The 21,262-nt window shown below is 32.0% G+C and overlaps 1 protein-coding gene across 1 annotated transcript; it reads left to right on the forward strand.

Annotated features, from left to right (window-relative positions):
* The first annotated feature begins 5,439 nt into the window (after nt 1-5,439).
* LOC142634898 (serine/threonine protein phosphatase 2A 57 kDa regulatory subunit B' theta isoform-like) lies at nt 5,440-15,234 on the forward strand. Its single transcript, XM_075809143.1, has 5 exons — nt 5,440-5,584; nt 5,776-5,905; nt 6,222-7,689; nt 14,260-14,664; nt 14,768-15,234. Exons 3-4 carry the CDS (start codon nt 6,478-6,480, stop codon nt 14,617-14,619), a joined length of 1,572 nt encoding a protein of 523 aa, XP_075665258.1. The 5' UTR covers nt 5,440-5,584; nt 5,776-5,905; nt 6,222-6,477; the 3' UTR covers nt 14,620-14,664; nt 14,768-15,234.
* The last annotated feature ends 6,028 nt before the right edge of the window (nt 15,235-21,262 follow it).

A 21,262-nucleotide genomic window follows, 5' to 3' on the forward strand; every position in this document is an offset into this window, starting at 1 on the left:
ATTTATTTTGTTGAGCAAGGCCATGTTTCGTTAATTAAGCTTAACCATGTAGACTCCACTTGATTCTTCTAAATATTAATTCTTCTCCCAGTTTTCCAGCAGGCGCAACTGACTTTACCATTTCTTTTAATTTATTTTTTCACAAGAGAAGTCAAGCTCACCTTATACGGGAATATTTTATCTTTATGAAACGGTCTTATAAGATACAATCTTTTGCAATATGCTTGATCAGGACTTGCATAGACACTAATTTATGATCGGCTTATGTCACTTACATATGAGTTCATTATCAGTGCTTGGTGAAAATTAATTCAATCACGGTTAACACAAAAGCAAGCCGTGTCAAATTGAATGACAAAACGTGATCCTAGTCTCCTAGACTTCTTGTTAGACTCAGAGGCCTGGCCCAATTGAAGTTACTTTGTTCTACACTTCAATAAGTTTAGTAGGTACAATGTACAAAACAGCCTTCGTTTACTTTCTGTGCGTGTGTGGGGCGCGTATGTGTGGTAAAATGTGTAAGTCTGACTGTGTGTGTGATCCACACTTCACCGGACTTTAAGAAAATTTAGGCTCCCGTTTGGATATGTAAAATATTTTTAATTGTAAAATATATTAAAAATATTTTACGAGAAGGAAAATGTTTTCAATTGTTTGTTTGGAAAATTTGTTGGAAGAGTATTTTTTAGTGTTTGGTATTGCATGTAAAAATCAATTTTCAGAAAACTCAACAATCACAATCACAATCACCACTATAAACCCAGCCACCACCGGTTACTGCAAACCCAACCATCATCAACTAGCACATAACCAATTAATTTGAAAAATCATAATCAAAATCAAAACTCATTAATCTCAAAATCAATACCAAACCATCTACCAAAACCCATCATCTACCACCATTGAAACCTACAAACCACCTTAGCCAACGATCCACCACCCCCAATCGACCACCATCAATGCTTAAACTCACCCCCAACCCACCATCATTGAAACCCATGAATCACCCCAACCACCAATCCTCCAAAACCCAAGCAAAAATGTTATTTTACAATTTAAAAAAAAAAAAAAAAATTAAGGCAGTGGCGACATGGGTGGAAGAAGGATGGGTTTGATGAGTGAAAGAGAGGATGAAAATGAAGTAGATGAGAAACTACCTTCACCGGCAGAGGGGCTTGCAGACACGACGACGAGGCCGTGGGTCGGGGACTGGGATGTGGTGAAATCGGGGTGGGTTTAGCTGAGTTCATTGAAGATAGGTTTGAGCACGACGGAGGAGCTGAGGTAGCGTGATCAAATTGACAATGGATTTGAGCAACGCGATCTGACTAGCAATGGGTTTGGGTGGATTGGAGGCTGGACTACCGTTGCGCTCTCTCTCTCTCTCCTTTTCTGTTTTCAGTCTGTAAAATTCTATTTGAAGGTAATTTGAATGTATAAATTATTTAACACTTGAAGCCCTCTTATTTTACAGTCAAATGATTTAATTTTTCCTTGTGTATAATATTTTCCCGACTTCCTTTATAGCTGAAACAAATGCAACCTTAGTAATTTATTGTGTGCATGTGTATGATTTTTCATTCAAGTTAATGCTAAGACATGACATAAAAAGAGGGATAATAATTTGCAACATTCTTAAATTAGTGTGTTGACTCACACGTAAGCTCTTTACGATCACACGATAACAATTCTTAACATTTTTAAAACAATATGCTGACTTATGTATGGACTCATCACAATCTTACTACAACAATCTATAACATTCCTAAATTATTATGTTGATTCATACATGAGCTTATCACAATCTCAACAAAATCTTGATAACACTTTTAAATTAGAAACGTCGATAAAAATGTTGTGACATTTTGTTGTCTTCTATACTGTTAGACCATCTTTTTTCACTAAAGCCAACATGAAGTAACATGGCCATATGGGGTAGCCAAAGAGTTGCATGTGCGCTGTGGAAATTGTTGTTTACTATGACTCTAAAATTCTGCTTAGCTTAGCGTACATATAGGGAGGTGTTGAGAATTGACTATGATCATTGGATATGGAGAAATTGACTTTTATGGGTCCATGGCCCACTGAATGGTTGGACTAGCATATCGATCATCAAATCCCGAGTTGGTTGCGTGCTTATATGATGTGATCGTCCCAACAACTACATGGATTTTACTTAGGGTAATTTCTTTCAACTATTTCTATTCATACTTAAGGTAATTTCTATTTTGCCTCGGAATGATGATTAGAAGACATCAGCTGCTTAATTAGAGCCCAAATTCTCCTAATAATGTAGATAATGTTTCAAGGATGTCATGTACTCCATAGGATCTTCTCAACAAAAAAAAAAAAGTACCTATATTCCTTTTCCTGCTTTGATTATGTGTTATTGATTTTTTTTGTTTTTGAGGGAAAAAAAAAACAAGCAATATTATTAATTAGAAGGAAAATTAAAAACTACAAGATCAAAATTGTTTGGAGGAACATTCTCCATTTAGTGTAATAAAGGAAAATATAATCTAGCTTTCCTAACTAAGGCATAGGCAACAACGTTACCATGCCTCCTAGTATGAAAAATAAATGAGTTTTAAGAGAACTCGTAACTCACAATAGACAATGTGTTTTTAACAATATGACCAATAATCGAGCGAGGAGAGGGGCCAGTTGAGAGAACTTTGTAGACCAGTTATGAATCCCCCCTTCAAAGACCAAATGCTGCAAGCATAGTTCAACAATAACTGAGTTGCCCTTCATGCTGCTAGAGCCTCTAAATCCTTCGCTGAAGAAGGTAAAGCCAAGGAATCAAAAACCGAGGATTTAGTATTGTCTAAATCAAGATAGTTATAATCTAGGTATGATAATTAAATGTGATAAAATATTGAGAACAATTAAATTGACCATAATTAATTGTTAAATAAAATGAATTTGAATGAAAAATAACTTTGCATAAAGGTAAATCAACATGACATTACGTGAAAATTGCTAAATTGACCTATTTGTATTAGTGAAATTGAACCACATTACTAGTGAAGCTAAAATTAAATTAAGGGACATTAAAAAACGATAAACAAACTCTGTATCGATATACAATTAAATTGTAGATAAGTGTCCATTTAGGGTTGACATCTCATCATGTTTTCAATAGAGACATTTAGGATTCAAATCCTTATTTTTATTGTAACTATCAAATTATAAAATATAAAATTAAATCGTGTCATTTACACACAGAAAAAAGAAAAACGATAAACACATTTCATTGTTCATCATTGCCAAAAATGAAAAACACTATATTGCATGTTTTGACATATCATGTTCGCAGCATAACAAGACTATTTTCATTTCAATATTACATATTTGAAGGTATACACTTTTTGATAATTTAATAGTTATAATGGGAGATAGATAATTTGAACCTTAGATGTTATTCGTTAAAAACATCAGAAAGTGTCAACCAGTTAATCTATAAGACTATTGACTTATTTAAATGTGTATCTAATATCACATCATTAATTTTATTTTAATGATATAAGACCATATGTATGATTAGACATAACAAATAAATTCTTAATTGTGAAGTAAACCGGCTGTTGGTTTTGGTTATCTACTTTTCTCCAAAAAGAGTAATAATCTTTAATGAGAAAATGTCATTGAGTTGAATATATTTGCAGAGAATACAAGTGGTTTTTGTTTACCAAATCATGCCCGACAACTCTCGTCCCATTGTTACACCTCATACCTTGTTATCTTTTTAATGTTCCACCTCATATCCTCGTAACAATGTTACATGCATTGCTAGATTATATTGATTTTCTTTTCCGTGATTCACTAGTCCTAATTTGTCTCTAAAGTATGCTATCAAGCTGGAAAGAAAAATTATGTTAAAGCAATTAATTATAAATATTCCCATAACATTCTTTTTGTCTTTTCACACAGAGAGATCAGAGATGGATGGAGTCTCACGTGCGTGTGGTTTTATGTTGGAAACAAACTACTTCTTCAAAAACATTTGTAATTATTGGGTTACATACATGGATAGCAAAAATAGCAAAATAATGTTTTTTTTTATAAGTAATAAAATAATGTTATATCAATTACAATTTAACATTTTAATCCATTACAAAGTATTTTTTTTATCTCTAATATTGTTATAAATTTATAGGCTATTGGCCATCGAGTTGGGTGAGGTAGAGGGTGTGGCCTTGCCAGTTTGAGATGTTAGATTGCAACATACATATATATATATATATATATTTATTTATTTATTTATATTGGTAAGAGTATATTAGTTCATTGGCATGACATGCCTTCCTTTAGTAGAAGAATATGGGCTCAAATCACACTATTGATGTAATTATTAAATTTTATTTTATATATGGAGAAAGTTCGGTTGCAAATTTGATTGTACTTTCATTAAAAAAAAATTAATATAATTAGGATCTTGAAAATCTAACCATTAGATTACATGTTCTTTATGTTCTTAATACATATGTTAATTTTTGTGTTAGTTGGATGCTATTTACTATATGATTGATGATATAGTTATTGATCTTTAATCTTTAGAAAATTTAATAGGTATGGAGAATGTAAGAATAAAATATAATTTAATAGTGAATTTGTTTAAATTCATATCTAATGAAAATATATTAAGTGAAGTTGTAGTTTTAAGGTACAAACTTTATTCGACAACGGGACCTAACTTTATCATATATATATATATATATATATATATATAATACTAGCTGTTGTGAACAAAAAAAAAATAAAAAATAAAAAAACTCTACTAATACACGTTATTTATATGGAACATAAGTAAGAGAACAATCATCATTGATGATTAGAATTCAATACTTTAATCATGTTTACAACTTGAGTATTACTCAAAACTTAAAAAAATAATAATTATAAAAAAACAAAAAAAAAACCTCAATTTACCAATCTTCTTCCCAAATGTGCTCAATCCAAAAAGTCTCCCAAATTTTGAGTGTATACACGCGCCTATTGCGCGTGGAATCTTTATTCAACTGGAACGGAAAACGGGATATCGAACTTCGGACTCTGGAAATTCGAATTACAAAAGATTGAGCGAAACCCAAACGCACTTTAGAGCGCGTGAATTAGCTTTTCAAAAAGTTAAAAAAACATAAGTACTATTTTAACCTTCACTTTCAGTCCCTTATTATAAACTATAGTTACTATTCCAATTATGTTAAGGGTTATTTTAGTCAAAAAATGGTATCTGATCCCCAATCAACCTGAAAATTTAAAAGTAAAAAAAGAACACAACTAAGAACAGTTTTAAGGTTAAATAATATTGGTAAGAAGTTTCTCCAAAAAAAAAAAAAAAAAAAAAATTGGTGAGAAAGTTGAAGAGAAAAAAAAAAGAAAAAAGAAAAGAAAAAAAATAATATCAACAACAATAATTTTAGCTAACAAAAAACAACACCAACAATAACAGCCAGAGATTGCTGTTCTTTAAGCCCACCTTTTCTTGTTCTTTTTTTGTTCTTGTTGGATTCTTATCTCTCTGACTCTCTCTCTCTCTCTCTCTCTCTCTCTGAAAGGAAGTAGCTGAACTTTCTTCTCTGTAAGTACTCCATAGATGAAACATTCATCTTTCTTTAGATTCTTGGGGGTTGTTCCTTTTTATTTTTTATTTTTTTGAGTCTATCTCTCTTTCTGTCTCTCATATTGACATTTGAATTATGAATGAATCTTAATTTAATGTTATTCATAATTTTTTGTGTTCTTGTTGGGAATTGGGAAATTTTGATGTAGGTGACTTGTTGATAGAGGAAGGTATCTGGGTTATCCAGATCATGCCCAGATCTTACTTTTGATTGATCCAACTGAATAACATGCACATCTTGGCAAAGCTTAAGAAAAGAGTGGGAGAGAAAATAAAGAGGTGAGAATATCCTCTCTTTTTTTTTTTCCTTTTAGGTTGGTTGACAAAGAAGTCAGAGTTCTTGGGGTTAATTAGATTTGCAATGTTTTTTTTTTCTTCTTCTGGGTTTTTTGATATAATTCAAAAGGGCACATTTATTTTGGTGTAACAAGGGAAAAGATCTTTGTTTTAGATGACAAAAGCAAGATAATGTTTTTGTTTTAGTTGTAGTTGATTAGAAATCTAAGTTTAAGTTTTGTGTGTAAATTTAAGCTTTGGGGTATCTCTGAAGTATTGATTTCTTATCATGTGAAGTGGTTTGATGTTTCTGTTCCAGATTTCCCCAAGTTCGTTTGTAACATTCTTAGAATCAAAAAACATTCTTAGAATCAAGCAAAGATTAACAAGCTTATGGGTGGATTATCTCTTCAATGGACATGTGGACTGCTAGTTCTGGCTTGAATTTGGTTTAATGTATTGTTTGATTGAAATTTCTCTCTTCTCTGCAATTGATGCTGCTTTGCTTTGAATGATTTTCAATAGTATCGAAGTTCTTTAGTGCAGAAAGGAGCTTTTATTTTGCCAATTAAGTTATGATCAAACAGTTTCTTAATAAGCTCCCACGTAAGTCCTCTAAGTCATCTGAAAATCGTGAAGGAGGAGGGACCTCTACATCATCTTCAAATGTCCCTACCAGTTTAAGAGGTGGTGATTTAGCAAGTAATCGATATGGGAACACAGGCGCTATTTCTTTTTCAGATGCTACTTCAAATCTAGTATTAAATCAGGGCAATAAGCTTCAACAGGGTGTGAATTCCAAGCTGAATGGAAATTCAGCAGTTTTTTCTTATGAGGCTTTGCCTAGTTTTAAAGATGTTCCCAATACTGAGAAGCAGAACTTGTTTATTAAAAAGTTGAACTTGTGTTGTGTTGTGTTTGACTTTACTGACCCAACAAAGGACTTTAAAGAGAAGGAGATCAAGCGACAGACATTGGTTGAACTTGTGGATCATATTGCTTCTGCTAATGGGAAATTCTCAGAAACTGTCATGCAAGAGATCATAAAGATGGTATCAAAAAATTTGTTTAGAACACTCACTTCTCCACCCCGTGAGAATAAAGTCTTGGAAGGCTTTGATTTGGAAGAGGAAGAGCCATCAATGGATCCTGCATGGCCTCACTTGCAAATAGTGTATGAATTCCTTTTGAGGTTTGTTGCATCACCTGAGACAGATGCAAAGTTGGCTAAGAGGTATGTTGATCACTCATTTGTTCTCAGGTTGTTAGATCTTTTTGATTCAGAGGACCCCAGAGAGAGGGATTACTTGAAAACAGTTCTGCACCGCATTTATGGGAAATTTATGGTGCACCGACCTTTCATCAGGAAAGCAATCAACAACATCTTCTATCGTTTTATTTTTGAAACTGAGAAGCATAATGGGATTGCAGAGCTGTTAGAGATTCTTGGTAGTATAATCAATGGGTTTGCTCTGCCGCTGAAAGAAGAGCACAAGCTCTTTCTTGTTCGGGCACTTATTCCACTTCATAAACCAAAATGCATACCCATGTACCACCAGCAGTTATCTTACTGCATTACACAATTTGTGGAGAAGGACTGCAAGCTTGCTGACACTATTATAAGGGGTTTACTAAAATATTGGCCAATTACAAATAGTTCTAAGGAGGTTATGTTCCTAGGTGAGCTGGAGGAAGTTTTAGAAGCAACTCAGCCTGCAGAATTTCAGCGCTGTATGGTACCCTTGTTTCGTCAAATTGGTCGTTGCTTGAGCAGTTCACATTTTCAGGTAGGTTGTTTTACCAGTTCCATCAGTTTCTACTTGTTAGTTCCTCTTTCCTGTGTTGCATGTCTGAACTAAAGGCATGCTTCTGTGGTAGAAATTAGATAATGAGTCTTTAAGCCTTCACTTTGTCATTTCTAGTGTGAGGATTTGCTCTGGTTGGTCTTCTTTTGCTTTTTACATGATTAAACTGCTGAAAATCATTTAACACTTTAGAACTTGAATTTTGAGCGCAATTTCTGCCTTTCTGGTCTTGGGCTAAAATCTGCCTTTCTCCAATTCAAATGTGTGCAAATTTAGCCCAAACACAATCTATTCTAAAAGCTAGCAAATGTTAATATTAACAAAATAAGAATTAGTAGTAAAACATATTTTCATTGTCCTTGCTTGTCAGGTTCCCCCATATTTCAACTCCCCCTTCAAACTCAAGTTGTCTTTTGGCATTTTCCAAAGAAAATAGTATCAAGCTTGATGGAGAAGTTTGATGAGGTGCAAATGTTTATGCTGTTTCATAAAAAGCCTCTCTCTCTCTCTCCATTGTGCTCAGATTTTTCTTATTGTGTGGAGAAACTCTTATGACATTTCCCCTTGATCATAGCTTAGGCAGTGCAGCAGTGGGGTGCTTGTAGGTTCAAAAGTTATTTAAAGAAAATCACTGGAAGATTTAGCTTAGATTCCAGATTTTTTATGAATTTTTAAGTCCTTCGAAAATTTTCGAACAATTTTAGAATGCCATGTTTTTGATGCCATGGACATGGATATTATGCAATATCTATTATAGAACTGATAAGTGCATGTTTGTTTCAACTTTCCCAGCCCAAAAAGCTCGTTTTGAAACCGCCAGCCCAAAAAGCCCGTTTGGTTAGGTTCAAAAAGCAACTTTTTGTTAAAAGTTGCATTTTGGGTTTGTGAAGAAAACTTGCATTTGCAAAAAGGAGCTCAGAGCTGCAGTTGCAAAACTCGCACAAACACGTTTTCTTGGGTTTCTTTTTTTCCTAAATTGCCCATAGTTGTTTTTTACTCAAAAATCACAACGGTAACAACAAAACTATTCTTGATCTTTTCTCTCAAACATCTCTAAACTCAGTCTCAATCAAACATTCACAACAGCTACATTCACAACAATCATTTCTCTTAAACATCTCTAAACTCAGGCATAATCAAAATACAAACTCAAAAACACAATCTTAAAATTAATCAAATCATAACAATTAAAGCAAAAAAAGAAAAAAAGGAAAAAAAAAAAGAGACAGAAGCCATTTGACCCACGGTGGAGCAAGCAAGCAACCCACGGTGGAGCAAAAAAGAGACAACGCCTGCCTGTGTCCGTCGATCAATGGTGGAGCATGCAATCGCTTGTTCTTAATTTCTCTGTTTCTTATCATTGCTAGAGAGTGTTCAAGTAGAAATAGAAAAAGTAAAAGAAAGAGAGAGCTAGAGAAAGAAAGAGAGAGCTGGAGAAAGGGAAAGTGGGATCCGGAATGCACTAGAGAAAGAAAAAGAAGGGTAGATAGAGATGGGAGTGGGGTAGGTGTGTGGTGGAGAAAAAACCAAGAGAAAAAAAAGAACAGAAAAAGAAAACGTATGGATGTAATAAGTTTGGAAAAATAATATAAAAAAAAGAAATGACAATTAAAAAATGCTACCACAATATTTTCATAATAAATTTTAAGTAATAGATTGTTATTAGCTAATATTGGTGAGTAAAAGAATAATTTCAGTGGTGGGTTCAAATTAGAACTAGTAACAACTTTCCATGTAAGATTTTGATGTGATTCTTGTGGAAGTATTGCGAAAAATGTACTGTTCACTCTCCAAACAGTACAAAAATTTGGAGAGGCTGTTGGAGATACTCTTGCAACTTCTTTTTCATAACTTTGATGTTATAGAGTACGTGGTGGAGAAAAAATTGTGGGTACTAGAACAACTCATTTAAAAGATAAGTGTTAATAAAATTTTATTTTACAAATATTAATTTTAAATTAGTATTGTGAAAATATTGTGACATTTTATTATATTTCTAAACTTTTTAAGTTATTACTATTTTTCTTTAGAAAAAAAATAGTACTATTGATAGAAAATTTTTATAACAATTTTATAATAAAGTTTAATAGTAAGTTGTTATTAGTTCTCATCTAGACCTACTAGTGACTTTTTTTCCTACCATTAACAACTTGTTATATAGACTTTATTGTGAAATTTTTGTGAAAATATTGTGTCCATAACTTGCATTAAAAGAGGTAATTAAAACAAGAATTCTCTTTATATAGACATTGTCCTTTTTAGTAATTTACCCCTCAAACTGCCACTTTTATAAGTGCTAGCCAAATACTTAGCTTTTTCAAAAAGCATTTTTTAACAGCTTTTACCAAACACTCAGCTTTTTGAAAAAACATTTTTTATACTGCACTTTTTGAAAACTCCACTTTTTCAAAAGGCCCAGTTTCAAAAAGCTGAACCAAACTCACCCAATATGGACTATTAATTAAAAGTATTGAAATCATGATAACCAAGTTGTCTTGTGATGCAACAGAAGTGAAGGCAAAAGGGGGGAAGGGAGTTAAGAAACTTGGGATTCCTAGACAGGGCATGTTAAATTGTGAATCTTGAACATGTGGCACATGTCCAAATATTGAGCTTTAGGACCTAGGTTTGTGTATATAGATATTGATTGAGGGAGGATTTCTCATTTCTGTTCATAACCCTTGTCCATCTGCACACAGGGTTATGAATGACAGACATTGAGTGGTGGAATTGAGGCATATGCACAATCTGGATATCCTTTTGATAATTATTTTAGATGGGTCTTCATTGTCACTCACATAGTTTGCCATGTATATTAACGTAGCATAAATAGTCATACTAGCCTGGTATAGGCCATAGTAGTTGTGCTGATTTTATGATGCTGTGATTGGATTGTGGCAAATGGTACTGAAATGTAGGCTGTAACCTTGAGGCTTCTTTTAGGGTTATGGGACAATGATTGTCTTGCAGTTGTACTTGTATAAAAAAAAGGGTCTTGCAGTTACATCAGTGGGTTACTGTTAGGGTATGGCAGTTGTGGTTTGGTGGTTAAATTGTGGGGAGGAGACTTCTTCACAGTGATTTGTGCTGGTGGTGGGATTGATTATTAAGATTAACTCAAGAAGTCCATTTTTTAATCAATTTATAAAATTAATCCTTTCCTTTAATTTCTTTGATGTCTTGTAAATAGTAATTGTGTGGTGGGTGCCTCCATTAGGTATTGATGGTAGTGGTGTTGGTTCTATATTAATGAAACTAGGGGGCAATTATAAATGGCTTTTTTTTACAAAAATATATATATATTTTTTTATAAGTGCAATTCATTAAAGAAATAAAAATGTATACAGGAAGGATACAGTGAGAAAAAGATAAGGAAAGTGAAAGCAAAGAACATAGAATGAAAGAGCAAGGCCATTATATCAATGGCAGGTGCTTAGAGAATCTAGGAACTCAATCAATTTTTTTTTAATATAAAATTGTTTTTGTTGTTCTTAACAAAAACAATTTTAAACACTTAAATTGGGTTTTCTTAATCAACATGCACCTTTTATTTCTTAGGTATTGCTAGATTTTTTCCCCTCTTTTTTAGTAGAATGAACTTTCTGTGGGCGGTCAAATTTATAATTCTATATTTTGATCTCTGATGAGTGATGAGCGCGCGCGCGCGCGCACACACATCCACCCAATTTTAAACACTTAAATTGGGTTTTCTTAAACAACTTGTACCTTTTAACTCTTAGGCATTGGTAGAATTTTTCGCCTCTTTTTTGGTAGAATGAACTTTCTGTGGGCGGTCAAATTTATAAGTCTATATTTTGATCAATGATGAGCACACGCACATACGCACACACACACACACACACACACATCCACCCAAGCCCACATCTCTAGTCTTTCTCTAAACTTCTCAAATATATACCAAATTGTTATAACAACGTTCCTTCATAAAGGACCATGTGCCACACCAAAATTTAAATCCTTGTAAGGAATACTGGTTGAAACCACATCTTCGCATTGCTTGATCTAGTTGATTTGGACTCTATTAAGTTGCTCAGAATTGGTTGTACATCAAAGACCAAATGAAAACACTTCTTGGTTAGATTTCCTACTTTCGAATTAAATGTTGTTTTTCAAGCAAGTGACAAGTCAGCTAATGAATGAATGATGTGCACTTCTTGCTGCAAAAAATGAAGTCAAAGAAAAAAGAAAAAAAGATAATGGCAAATGCATGGGAATTTATAGAGCCTGAATGTTGAAGCAATAGGAACTTAATGATGCAGCCAAAACAAGGCAGCTAGATTGATAGTTTTGTTATAAAACAGCAAATAAAGAGCCTGTTTGGCATTGTTGTAGGAAGTAGAGCTCTAACTGTAGATCATGGTTTTAAGAATCAGGATGGATAGAGAACTGGAAAGGAGAACGGTTGCCAATTCTCTCATCTGACCAGGGTTGGACTGGTGGTCAAACTGATGATGTCATAAACAATTTTATTAATGAATTTATAATTATAAAAACTAAAAATTGTATGATAAGTTTATAATTAGGGGTCTGGTAATGGGTGCTCTTAGGAAAATTGTTAATGGATAATTTTAGGAAAGTCTTGATAAAATTAATAATATTTACTGAAGAGCATCTAAAAATTTTAATAATCTTTAAGTGTCAAATGATATTCACACTAAAAAAACATATTCTTTCTATTTAAAAAAGTAATTTCCATAAAGAAAAATATTTTAAAAAATATCATTCATTCATGCTTCTTTGCATATTACTATGATAATAAAATTACAATGGAGGCTCACGTTAAAGCCAACAATTGTGTGTTTAGTCCATTGGAGACCCATTTTGTCTTACTAAAAGAAAAAAAAATTTTGACCATTCCCAAAACCAACTTTTCCTTTAAAAAAAGAAGTAAAGAAAAGAAAAAACTTTGTTTCAAATCTAAATAACGTGGCTTTGCTTGCCTCAAGTTGTGAAGAAATTGAGACTTGCCCCCTTCATTGTCCTCAAAAGCAAAAATCCACCAGATCAGGTGATCTCTCACTCAATCTCTCTCTACAAGTTTTGTTTTGGCAACGTGGACGTTGAGGCTTGCCCCCATTCATGGTTCTTAAAAAACCATTAGACTGATCAAACTTTCCCTCTCGATCCCTTTCTGCAATGTTTGGGTTGGCTAGGTGAGTCATCATGGACAGAGGTTTTGAGGTTGACTGGTTGAGCTTGAAGGAGGTGTAGATCTTGACTTCATGAGGTTGATTGAACCTATTTAATCGGCATGGTTCTTGGTTTTACCAGCTGAATATCTGGTTGCTAGTTTAATCTGGGTTTTTTTTTTTTTTTTGGGTGTGAAACTGGATTGGACTGATGATGAGTTCATGATTGGACTGGTTGAACTACTGGTTTGGATTTTAACTATTGTGGACCTTTATCTGTAGATCTTTGGTGATATAGAGTTTTGCCCAAAGAAGCATAGACACTGACATCACACAGGACTTGACACATGACAACATGACAGTTCTTGAAAAATTAAGGCACGGGGATACACAAATTAATTTATTGATATACTTATCAAAAATAAATAAATATTAATTTATTAATATTAATTTTTAGGTATTTATATATATATATATATATTTTTTTTTGGGCATAATTTATGTTTAATTTTAGGTTTTAAAAATAATTGACAACCATTAAAATGTTTGAAAACATATCTAGATTTACTTGTAGCAGTCATTTTTCTTAGTTATTTTAGCTACAAATAATTTAATTTAAAGTAAGAATTGGAATAGCACACCAAAAGGCTTTTATACCAAAGCTTGGAATTCTAGCTTTAGCTTAAGTGATTGTTTGGTATTACTGTATGGAGTAGAGCTTAGATGTAGAGCTTTAACGAAAAGCTTTTTATTCTTTTGAGTGTGAAAAATCACAATGAATATTGATTTAAAATTTTGGACTTATAAAGCATGAACGCTGTATTGTATAGCATTTTCCTAAAAACTTCAAAATTCAGTTCTTCCTTGTAGAACTTTTGAGGAGGTTGAAGCTCTTTGTGGAGCTTACAAAACACTAGAAAATTGTATGTTTTCTATTGATGCCTTTGGCATGTCTTCTTATCAAGTACTAAAATGTTTGATATTAAGCATTGCTTCTTTTTACTAGATGTATTTTTGTCTGACTAGCAGCCGGGTATTTCTTCTGTCTGAGAGCATTCATTTTGGAAATTTTCTGGTGTCACCTAAACCATCAACCTTTTCTCTGCGTAGTCATCCTTGTCTTTTATTTGTTGGCATCGCCCTTTCCTTTCATATGTGCAAAGAAAATAAAAATCTTTATGCTTGTTTAAATTAGATGCTATATATGGAAGCTGCCACTTTTATTAGCAATACCATACCATTGTGTGGTTGCTAATGTCAAGCTGTACCAACTTGATTTATGTCTAAACAATGATTACAAGATAGTCTTATACTTCATATTTACTGAAAGTTTTTCCTAGATTTATTCACATTCTAGTTTGTATGCTATCCCCTTTCTCACTTAATCAACTTCTTTTGGCAGGTGGCAGAGAGGGCTTTGTTCTTATGGAACAATGATCACATTGAGAATCTAATCAAACAGAACCGCAGAGTAATACTGCCAATTATCTTCCCATCCTTGGAGAGAAACGCAAGAAACCACTGGAACCAGGCAGTACAGAGCTTGACACTAAACGTTCGCAAGATTTTCTCTGATATTGACTCTGAGCTTTTTGACGAGTGCTTGCTCAAGTTTCAGGAAGACGAAGCACAAGAGAAAGAAATTAAGTTGAAACGCGAAGCCACTTGGAAACGCTTAGAAGAGATTGCTGCAATGAAAGCTTCAAGTAATGAACCAGTGCTTGTCTCTCCTAGAAAACCCATTCGGTCACCGTCTGGCTAGAGAGAGATTCCCATGTGTGATTACAGCTTTTTGATAATTGAATTGGTATGGAGGCCATATTAAAAAAATGATTATTTAAGTAGTGAGTTATCAAGCTAGTTGCCATTAGTTCCTTGGTTGCTGACCTTCTGAATTGTTGTTTAATCAGGTGATTTGAGTCCCAAACTCAAGGATACCACTGCATGGGGTGCAGAGTAGCCCCGATTTGGTTTAACACACGTGGACTGTATATATTTGATTGGATGGAGTAAGCAAACGGGTGTTGCAAAGCGTGTTCATATTGAAGATCTAGCCTGCAAAGTAGTTGCCTATTTGCTGTTGATGTTGTTGCATGTGGGAAAAGGAAGTGCGGGAGAAAAAAAAAAAAAAGAGCTCGAATTTGACATAAATGTGCTACATGTGAATTTGGTTTAATGGAGTAGGCTCAATCTTTTGATTATTTATATGTATCATCATACTTTGTTGCTTTTGTGAGTGTTCGTTGCTTGGCATAAAATTGTTTAAAAGATGAAAAAGTTTGTAGCTAGTAGAGCATGAAATGCTTTCCTCATTGTTCAACTTAACTTCTCTTAATGTTGTATTCTTTATGACCACAACCCACCCAAATCTGTTGAGTATTGCTGTAGTTTCACATGGTATTTGTAGTTCATCTTCTTAGTACAAGGGGCCGAAGCCGGAAGCTCTGCCTGGAGGGCAATTTCTTGTGATTAAAGATATTTAAAAAGATCACAGTGAATAGGAGAGGCAGTTGGTAGACATTCTTATTTCCAATCTGAAAGAGGTTGATTTCTAGATTTATATGTGCATGTCATTTGAGTGTTTTTGGAAAATCATCTTCCATTTTGTTATGAACCTAATTTTGATATAATATTCAGAACTAAAAGTTCCATAAATAGAAAAGTATATAATTACTCTGAACAAATTTATTTGAAATATATTGATTAAAATATACAAATACACATATCCAAGAGCAGATATCTACTTAAAATAAAGAGTAACCTAACTTAAACGCTTTTGGTTTGTCCTTAATTTTCTATTGAAAAGGAACATAATTTTTGTAGTTACATAAAACTCAAAAGACTTTTTCTCAAAAAAAAAAAAAAAAGCTCGAACACTATATATAAAAAAAGAAAAAATAAAAGAGAATGTTTTATGAAATATTTTTAGAGATGGTTTTTTTTTTTTTTTCTCTCTCTTTTGGACTCTTAGGCCAATTGAAATTTTGGGGCCATTTATAATTTTTAGGGATCGATCTTTAAATATTTATAAAACTATATATTACAAGAACAAAGAAAAGAAAGAAGAAATTGTGGGGACGTTAAAAAGTCCCTCCTTAAGTCCTAATGTAGGTATCTCTTCCGAGTGGGGGACAGTTGAAAGAAACTTAAAAATGTTGAGGCAAAAGTTAAAGGAAGAATTACTTATATAAAAAAAAAAAGAGTTAAAGGAAGAATTGAAACAGAATTCTACTGAAAATTTTTAAAAAATTGCTAGTGGAAAAAGAGGGGTTACATCCATAAATATTTTAAATAAGGGGATTTTGGGCTAAAAGTTTCACAAAAGAGGGCTAAACAGCCAAAATCGCCACAAATAGCGTTGTTAAAGAAATTGAAAGAAGGTTAACAAAATTGAAACAAAATTCTAAAAAAGCATAAATCAATTCAATATTATTTTTGTCAGCAAAGTATGCTGCTGAATGCTGAGTGGAGTGAACCCCTCGACCAATCTGAGATATAATGTGTGAGGACCCGAGGACCTAAGTACCCGAGGACCCGAAGAAAGAAAGGCCAACATTTAGAGTGAAAGATGAGGTCTCTCCGGGTGTGCCCGAAGATGAGGTGGCGTGGACGATAACGATATAAGGGACATGTTACAAATATCTGGATGTATTAGGCTGATTTGGAAGGTTGCATTAAATGCTTGGCAACAACCATTCTGGCCGCATTAATTAACAAGCATCACCTCTATCTGTCGCATTAATGTGGACATGACCTGAACAGTGCGGGATGCAAAGTGGAATCTTGTTCCATTGCCGACGGACAAGTGTCACGGGAAAAGGACCGCAGATTGCAAGGTGTAAGGCTACGATGAAAACAGAGAATAGTATAAATAGGAATCAAGAGACTACGAATGGAGGCTTTTTGTTGTTGAACCCTCTCTACCAAATGTATTGTATGAGGACTCTTAAATGAATAAAGCAGCAATAACGTTTGGAAGTTGATTTTATGAGTTTTTGGTCCTCACATAATGGAAAGAAAATGAAAAGGTAAAAAAAAAAAAAAAACCTCATGCATGTTTGGAAATAGAGAGGGAAGAGAAAAGGAAAAGGGAATAATACATTTCTCTTTCTTTTGTTTTTAATGGGATCCTTTTTCCTTTGTTTTGGATTGCAACGAGAGAGGAAGTGAATATAAAATTATATATTCTTTTTTTTTTTTTACTTTTGTGCCCATATAAATGTGAAAGATAAATAAAAGTTATGGATAAATAAGTAATTTCAGGTTATAATATATTATTTACGTGGATTCCTTATCTGTTTTTAAATCATTGTCTCTTCAAATCTGATTTTCAAAGCGGATTGCAAAACTATGGGCCCAAGGATAAATAGTTTATACCATTGTCTTTTCTTCCATGGTGTAACCAAACAGAGGAATTACTATTTTTCCTCTCATTTTTCTTTCTCTTTCTTTCTCCTCACACCTTTCCAAACACAGAGTTAGTCGTACTCATAGAGATTAAACAATGTCAATAAAGTTGACAATTTTTTGAAAGTTAAAACCAACAACATGAGAACTCAGCTTTGATATCTATAAACTTTGCGTGTTGAATGAAGAGAAAAGAGGAATTTTGTGTGACTATTTGTGTCGAGAGAGCTGACGAAACTGATCGGGTCACATTGTTGACAAATCTAAGCAGGCAGAATTAGATTGAGTCACATTGATTTAAACACTGCAATTTATTGATATTTGTAAAATAACTGGTCCAAGTTTTCATTAACTCGAACTTTAATACGGTACAATAGTACATATTCTAGAAAAACATTTTTTCTTGAACTCCTACTCATTATTCAGGAATTCATGATAAGCACATCCAAAAAATCAAGCAAAAAGACAAAAAAAGAAAGAAGATGGTAGTAAAAAACAAAGGAATCTAAAGACTAATATAATGGGGCACGATGTGCAACATAATTGAGTTTCATTCATATCATTTTCCAAAGCAGAACGGTCACACAAACAAAAATCTGTACACATAAGCTTACATAATTATATATGCATCCCCGTAATCTATGTCTTTAAACATATATTAATCATCTATTTTAGAAAAAAAATTTATGAAAAATTGAAAAATTATTAAAAAATACTAGTTACTAATTGGATTTGAGTGTATTTAAGTACATGCGGTGGATCTATGTAAAAGTACTGAAATACAATTAAGATGGTTGTAGAAATGATTGTGTCCCTAAGAGCATTTATATAAGTTTGCGTATAATAGAAACACGTGCAAAATTTAAACAAGTTTGTCTAAAAATGATCTACAACAATTTATATATAATTTTATAAATTTACAAATTTGCGACAGTATCATGTAAGTTTACAGTAATACTATTAATTTTGTATTTAGTTGTTTATTATTTTTTTATAAATGATGAAAGAAAGAGTGGAATGTGGTTATTGTGTGTACAAAAAGAAAAACAATTGAAAAAATTAAGAAAATTTAACATTTTAATGAAATGTAATATAAAATAAATAATTTGATGTGAGGTATTTTGAAAAAAAAAAAAAAAAAAAAGTAGATTTGTACGTTAAAATAAAAAAAAATAAAAAAAATTGCTCAAAATAATGTTCTACCATTATATATAATTCATCACGATCATTTATCACCGACATTCTCACACAAAGCTAGCATTTCAGTGCGAAGTCTTTTCATCCAAAATCACGAGGACAGTCTTATCACAAAAGCGCAACTACATCAGCAATGCATCGCGTGGTTGCAAGAATATTCACCACACATGATTACGCCTCTCTACCAGCCACCACAAATTCACACCTGGCAAAGATAAGCTCCTCCGACCCATCACATTAACCCAAAAGATAACAAAAATCGATGCCAAACTTAAAAAAAAAAAAAAAAATAATATCCATGTGTTTGGAACGTCATAAAATAAGATTAGTGGTGAATTATGTAACTAATTTCAATAATATGTAATGTGTTTGATTCAAACAATTGTCAATTGGGAATTGTATAATCTATTTTTAGTTTGATGATATTCTTCTTTCGATGAATTGGTATGTGTTTTTGGCAAGTTTTTTACAAAAGGTGATACAAGTACAACAAGACTTAAATAAATAAGCAGTGTTTCTCCAAAAAAAAAAAAAAGTTTTTAATTGAATAAAAAAATAGCTTATTCACTTAAAAATACTTTTCGTCTCTCTTTTAAGTAAATTAGTTAAAACAAAAAATGCTTGAATGTGGCTTTTAGTTTTGTTAAACTTTTTTTTTTTTTTCAATATTTCAACATATACAATGGAGATGAAGAATTTGAATATACACATTTATGTTAGAAATACTATAAGATACCAATTGAGTTATATAATTATTAACGATTTTTTGAAAGTTAGTTGAAATGTAGTTATACATATGCATAAAAAATGTAAGGTCTTAAATTTTTTTACATAAGTAAATAAATTAAAAAGTTTTTTTTTTTAATTCCTAATAAAAGCACTTTTTAATCTTGAGGATTTTTCATTAAAGGAGTATATAAATAAGATTTGATTTATGTATATTATTAGTTAGTTACCGAAAAAATCCTTCAAAAAGTTAAACAAAATATGATTTGTTTTCGTATTTATTTTTTAAAATATAAAATTTGATAATTATAGTAATTATTAGTAGACATTTATTATATTTGAATATGGAACTAACTAATAGGAATTTATTATTCTACTATTTGAAGAAAATATGTGGCAATATTTTAAGAGTTTCACTAACATATGTCATTAGAGCATTAGTATCCGGAGTTTCTAAAAAATATTATATTTTATCATCTTAAAAGTTAATTTATCTATTATATTATATCATTTTATAATTCATTTAACATCCTAACTTTTATTTGACTATACAACACATTAAAATAATACATCCACACAGTAAATAATATAACCTAATACCTAAATAAAACCCAAAACCCAATAAAATATTATTTTTAAAAATTACCATCTTGCTATAGTACTATCTTAGCAGAGTTGTAAAATATTTTACAACTACCACTCCGGGTAATGGCTAATTTTTGTTGGTTGATAGTATAAAAACCATTTTGGGAGTTTTACAATCCTAGTACTAATGCTTTTGGGACATATATTAGTAAAATATTTAAGGAAAAATTTTATGAAAAAAATGAAAAAGTGATTAACTATTTACTGCCTTTTTAACTTTCCTAAAATGAATGATTATTATTATTTTTTTGAGAAACAAACACACACACGCATAAGGGAGAAAGAAAGAGGTTCTAATACAAAGACACATCATAACTTCACTCAAAAGTCATGGTAAATTTTAAGGGAAGGTGAGACAAATTACGTTGCATACAACACACTTTTTTAAGTAATGTGGGACAATTACCTTTTTTTTTTTTATAGAAACAAACATACACATAAGGGATTTACTAACGTGTGCTCTTAGAGTATATATCAGTATACTATTTTAGAAAAATTTTTATAAAAAATTGAAAAATTAATCAATTGTTCAACAGTTTTTTCAATTCTCCATAAAAATTTTCTCAAAATAAACTATTAGGTGGCGTTTGGTACGGGGTAATGTTTTAGGATTCTCAGGAATGTTTAAAGATTCCCATGTTTGGTTGCAAATTACGCCAGAATCAATCTTAATCCTTAAACCCCTCTCGATAGGAATGTGGATTCCTTTAAAACATGTGGGAATCCAGATTCCCAAACTTAAAAGAAATTGTATTTTTTATAAATTGACAATTTTAACCCTTTTTCCTTATCATTTAAGCAATTAAGATAAACTATAAAACAAATTATCAATATCTTCTCTCTTGTCTTTATCTTTTCCCGTCAAAACAACATAAACAGGATAAATAACTCTGCTAATAGTTATTTTTGTATTATTCTTGTCATTTTGAAACGTTAGATCACAATTTTAATGAATGTGTTGCTAATTGATAGTTTATATAATGTTTTTTATCTATCTATTTAGAGTAAGATATTTTTTTAAAGGACTAATTAATAGTTTATATATATTTTTTCATTATTTATTTAAAGGAAGATTTTTTTTTTAATGGGCAGTTTCACATTCAAATCTAAGGACGAAATGGGAAAAACAAATAATTCATTTAAGATTAAATACACCAAACATTATCATCTCACATTCCTGGGAATCTCCCAATAAAACCAAACATAGGAATAGCTACATTCCTAGGAATGTGATTCCTAGGAATCACATTCCTGAGAATCTAGATGCCAGGAGTAATGTGGATTCACTGTCCCATATTTTAATTGAAACTTTAAATATAGAATATAGAATTCAACTAACAATAATTTATTATACCTAACTGTTAAACTTTATTTGTTGAGTTTTAAGAAATTTAAAATTCAAGTTCAGCTGGAATTCTATTTGTAAAAGA

This window comes from Castanea sativa, chromosome 1 (genome assembly GCF_040712315.1).
Source record: "Castanea sativa cultivar Marrone di Chiusa Pesio chromosome 1, ASM4071231v1".
NCBI lineage: Eukaryota > Viridiplantae > Streptophyta > Magnoliopsida > Fagales > Fagaceae > Castanea > Castanea sativa.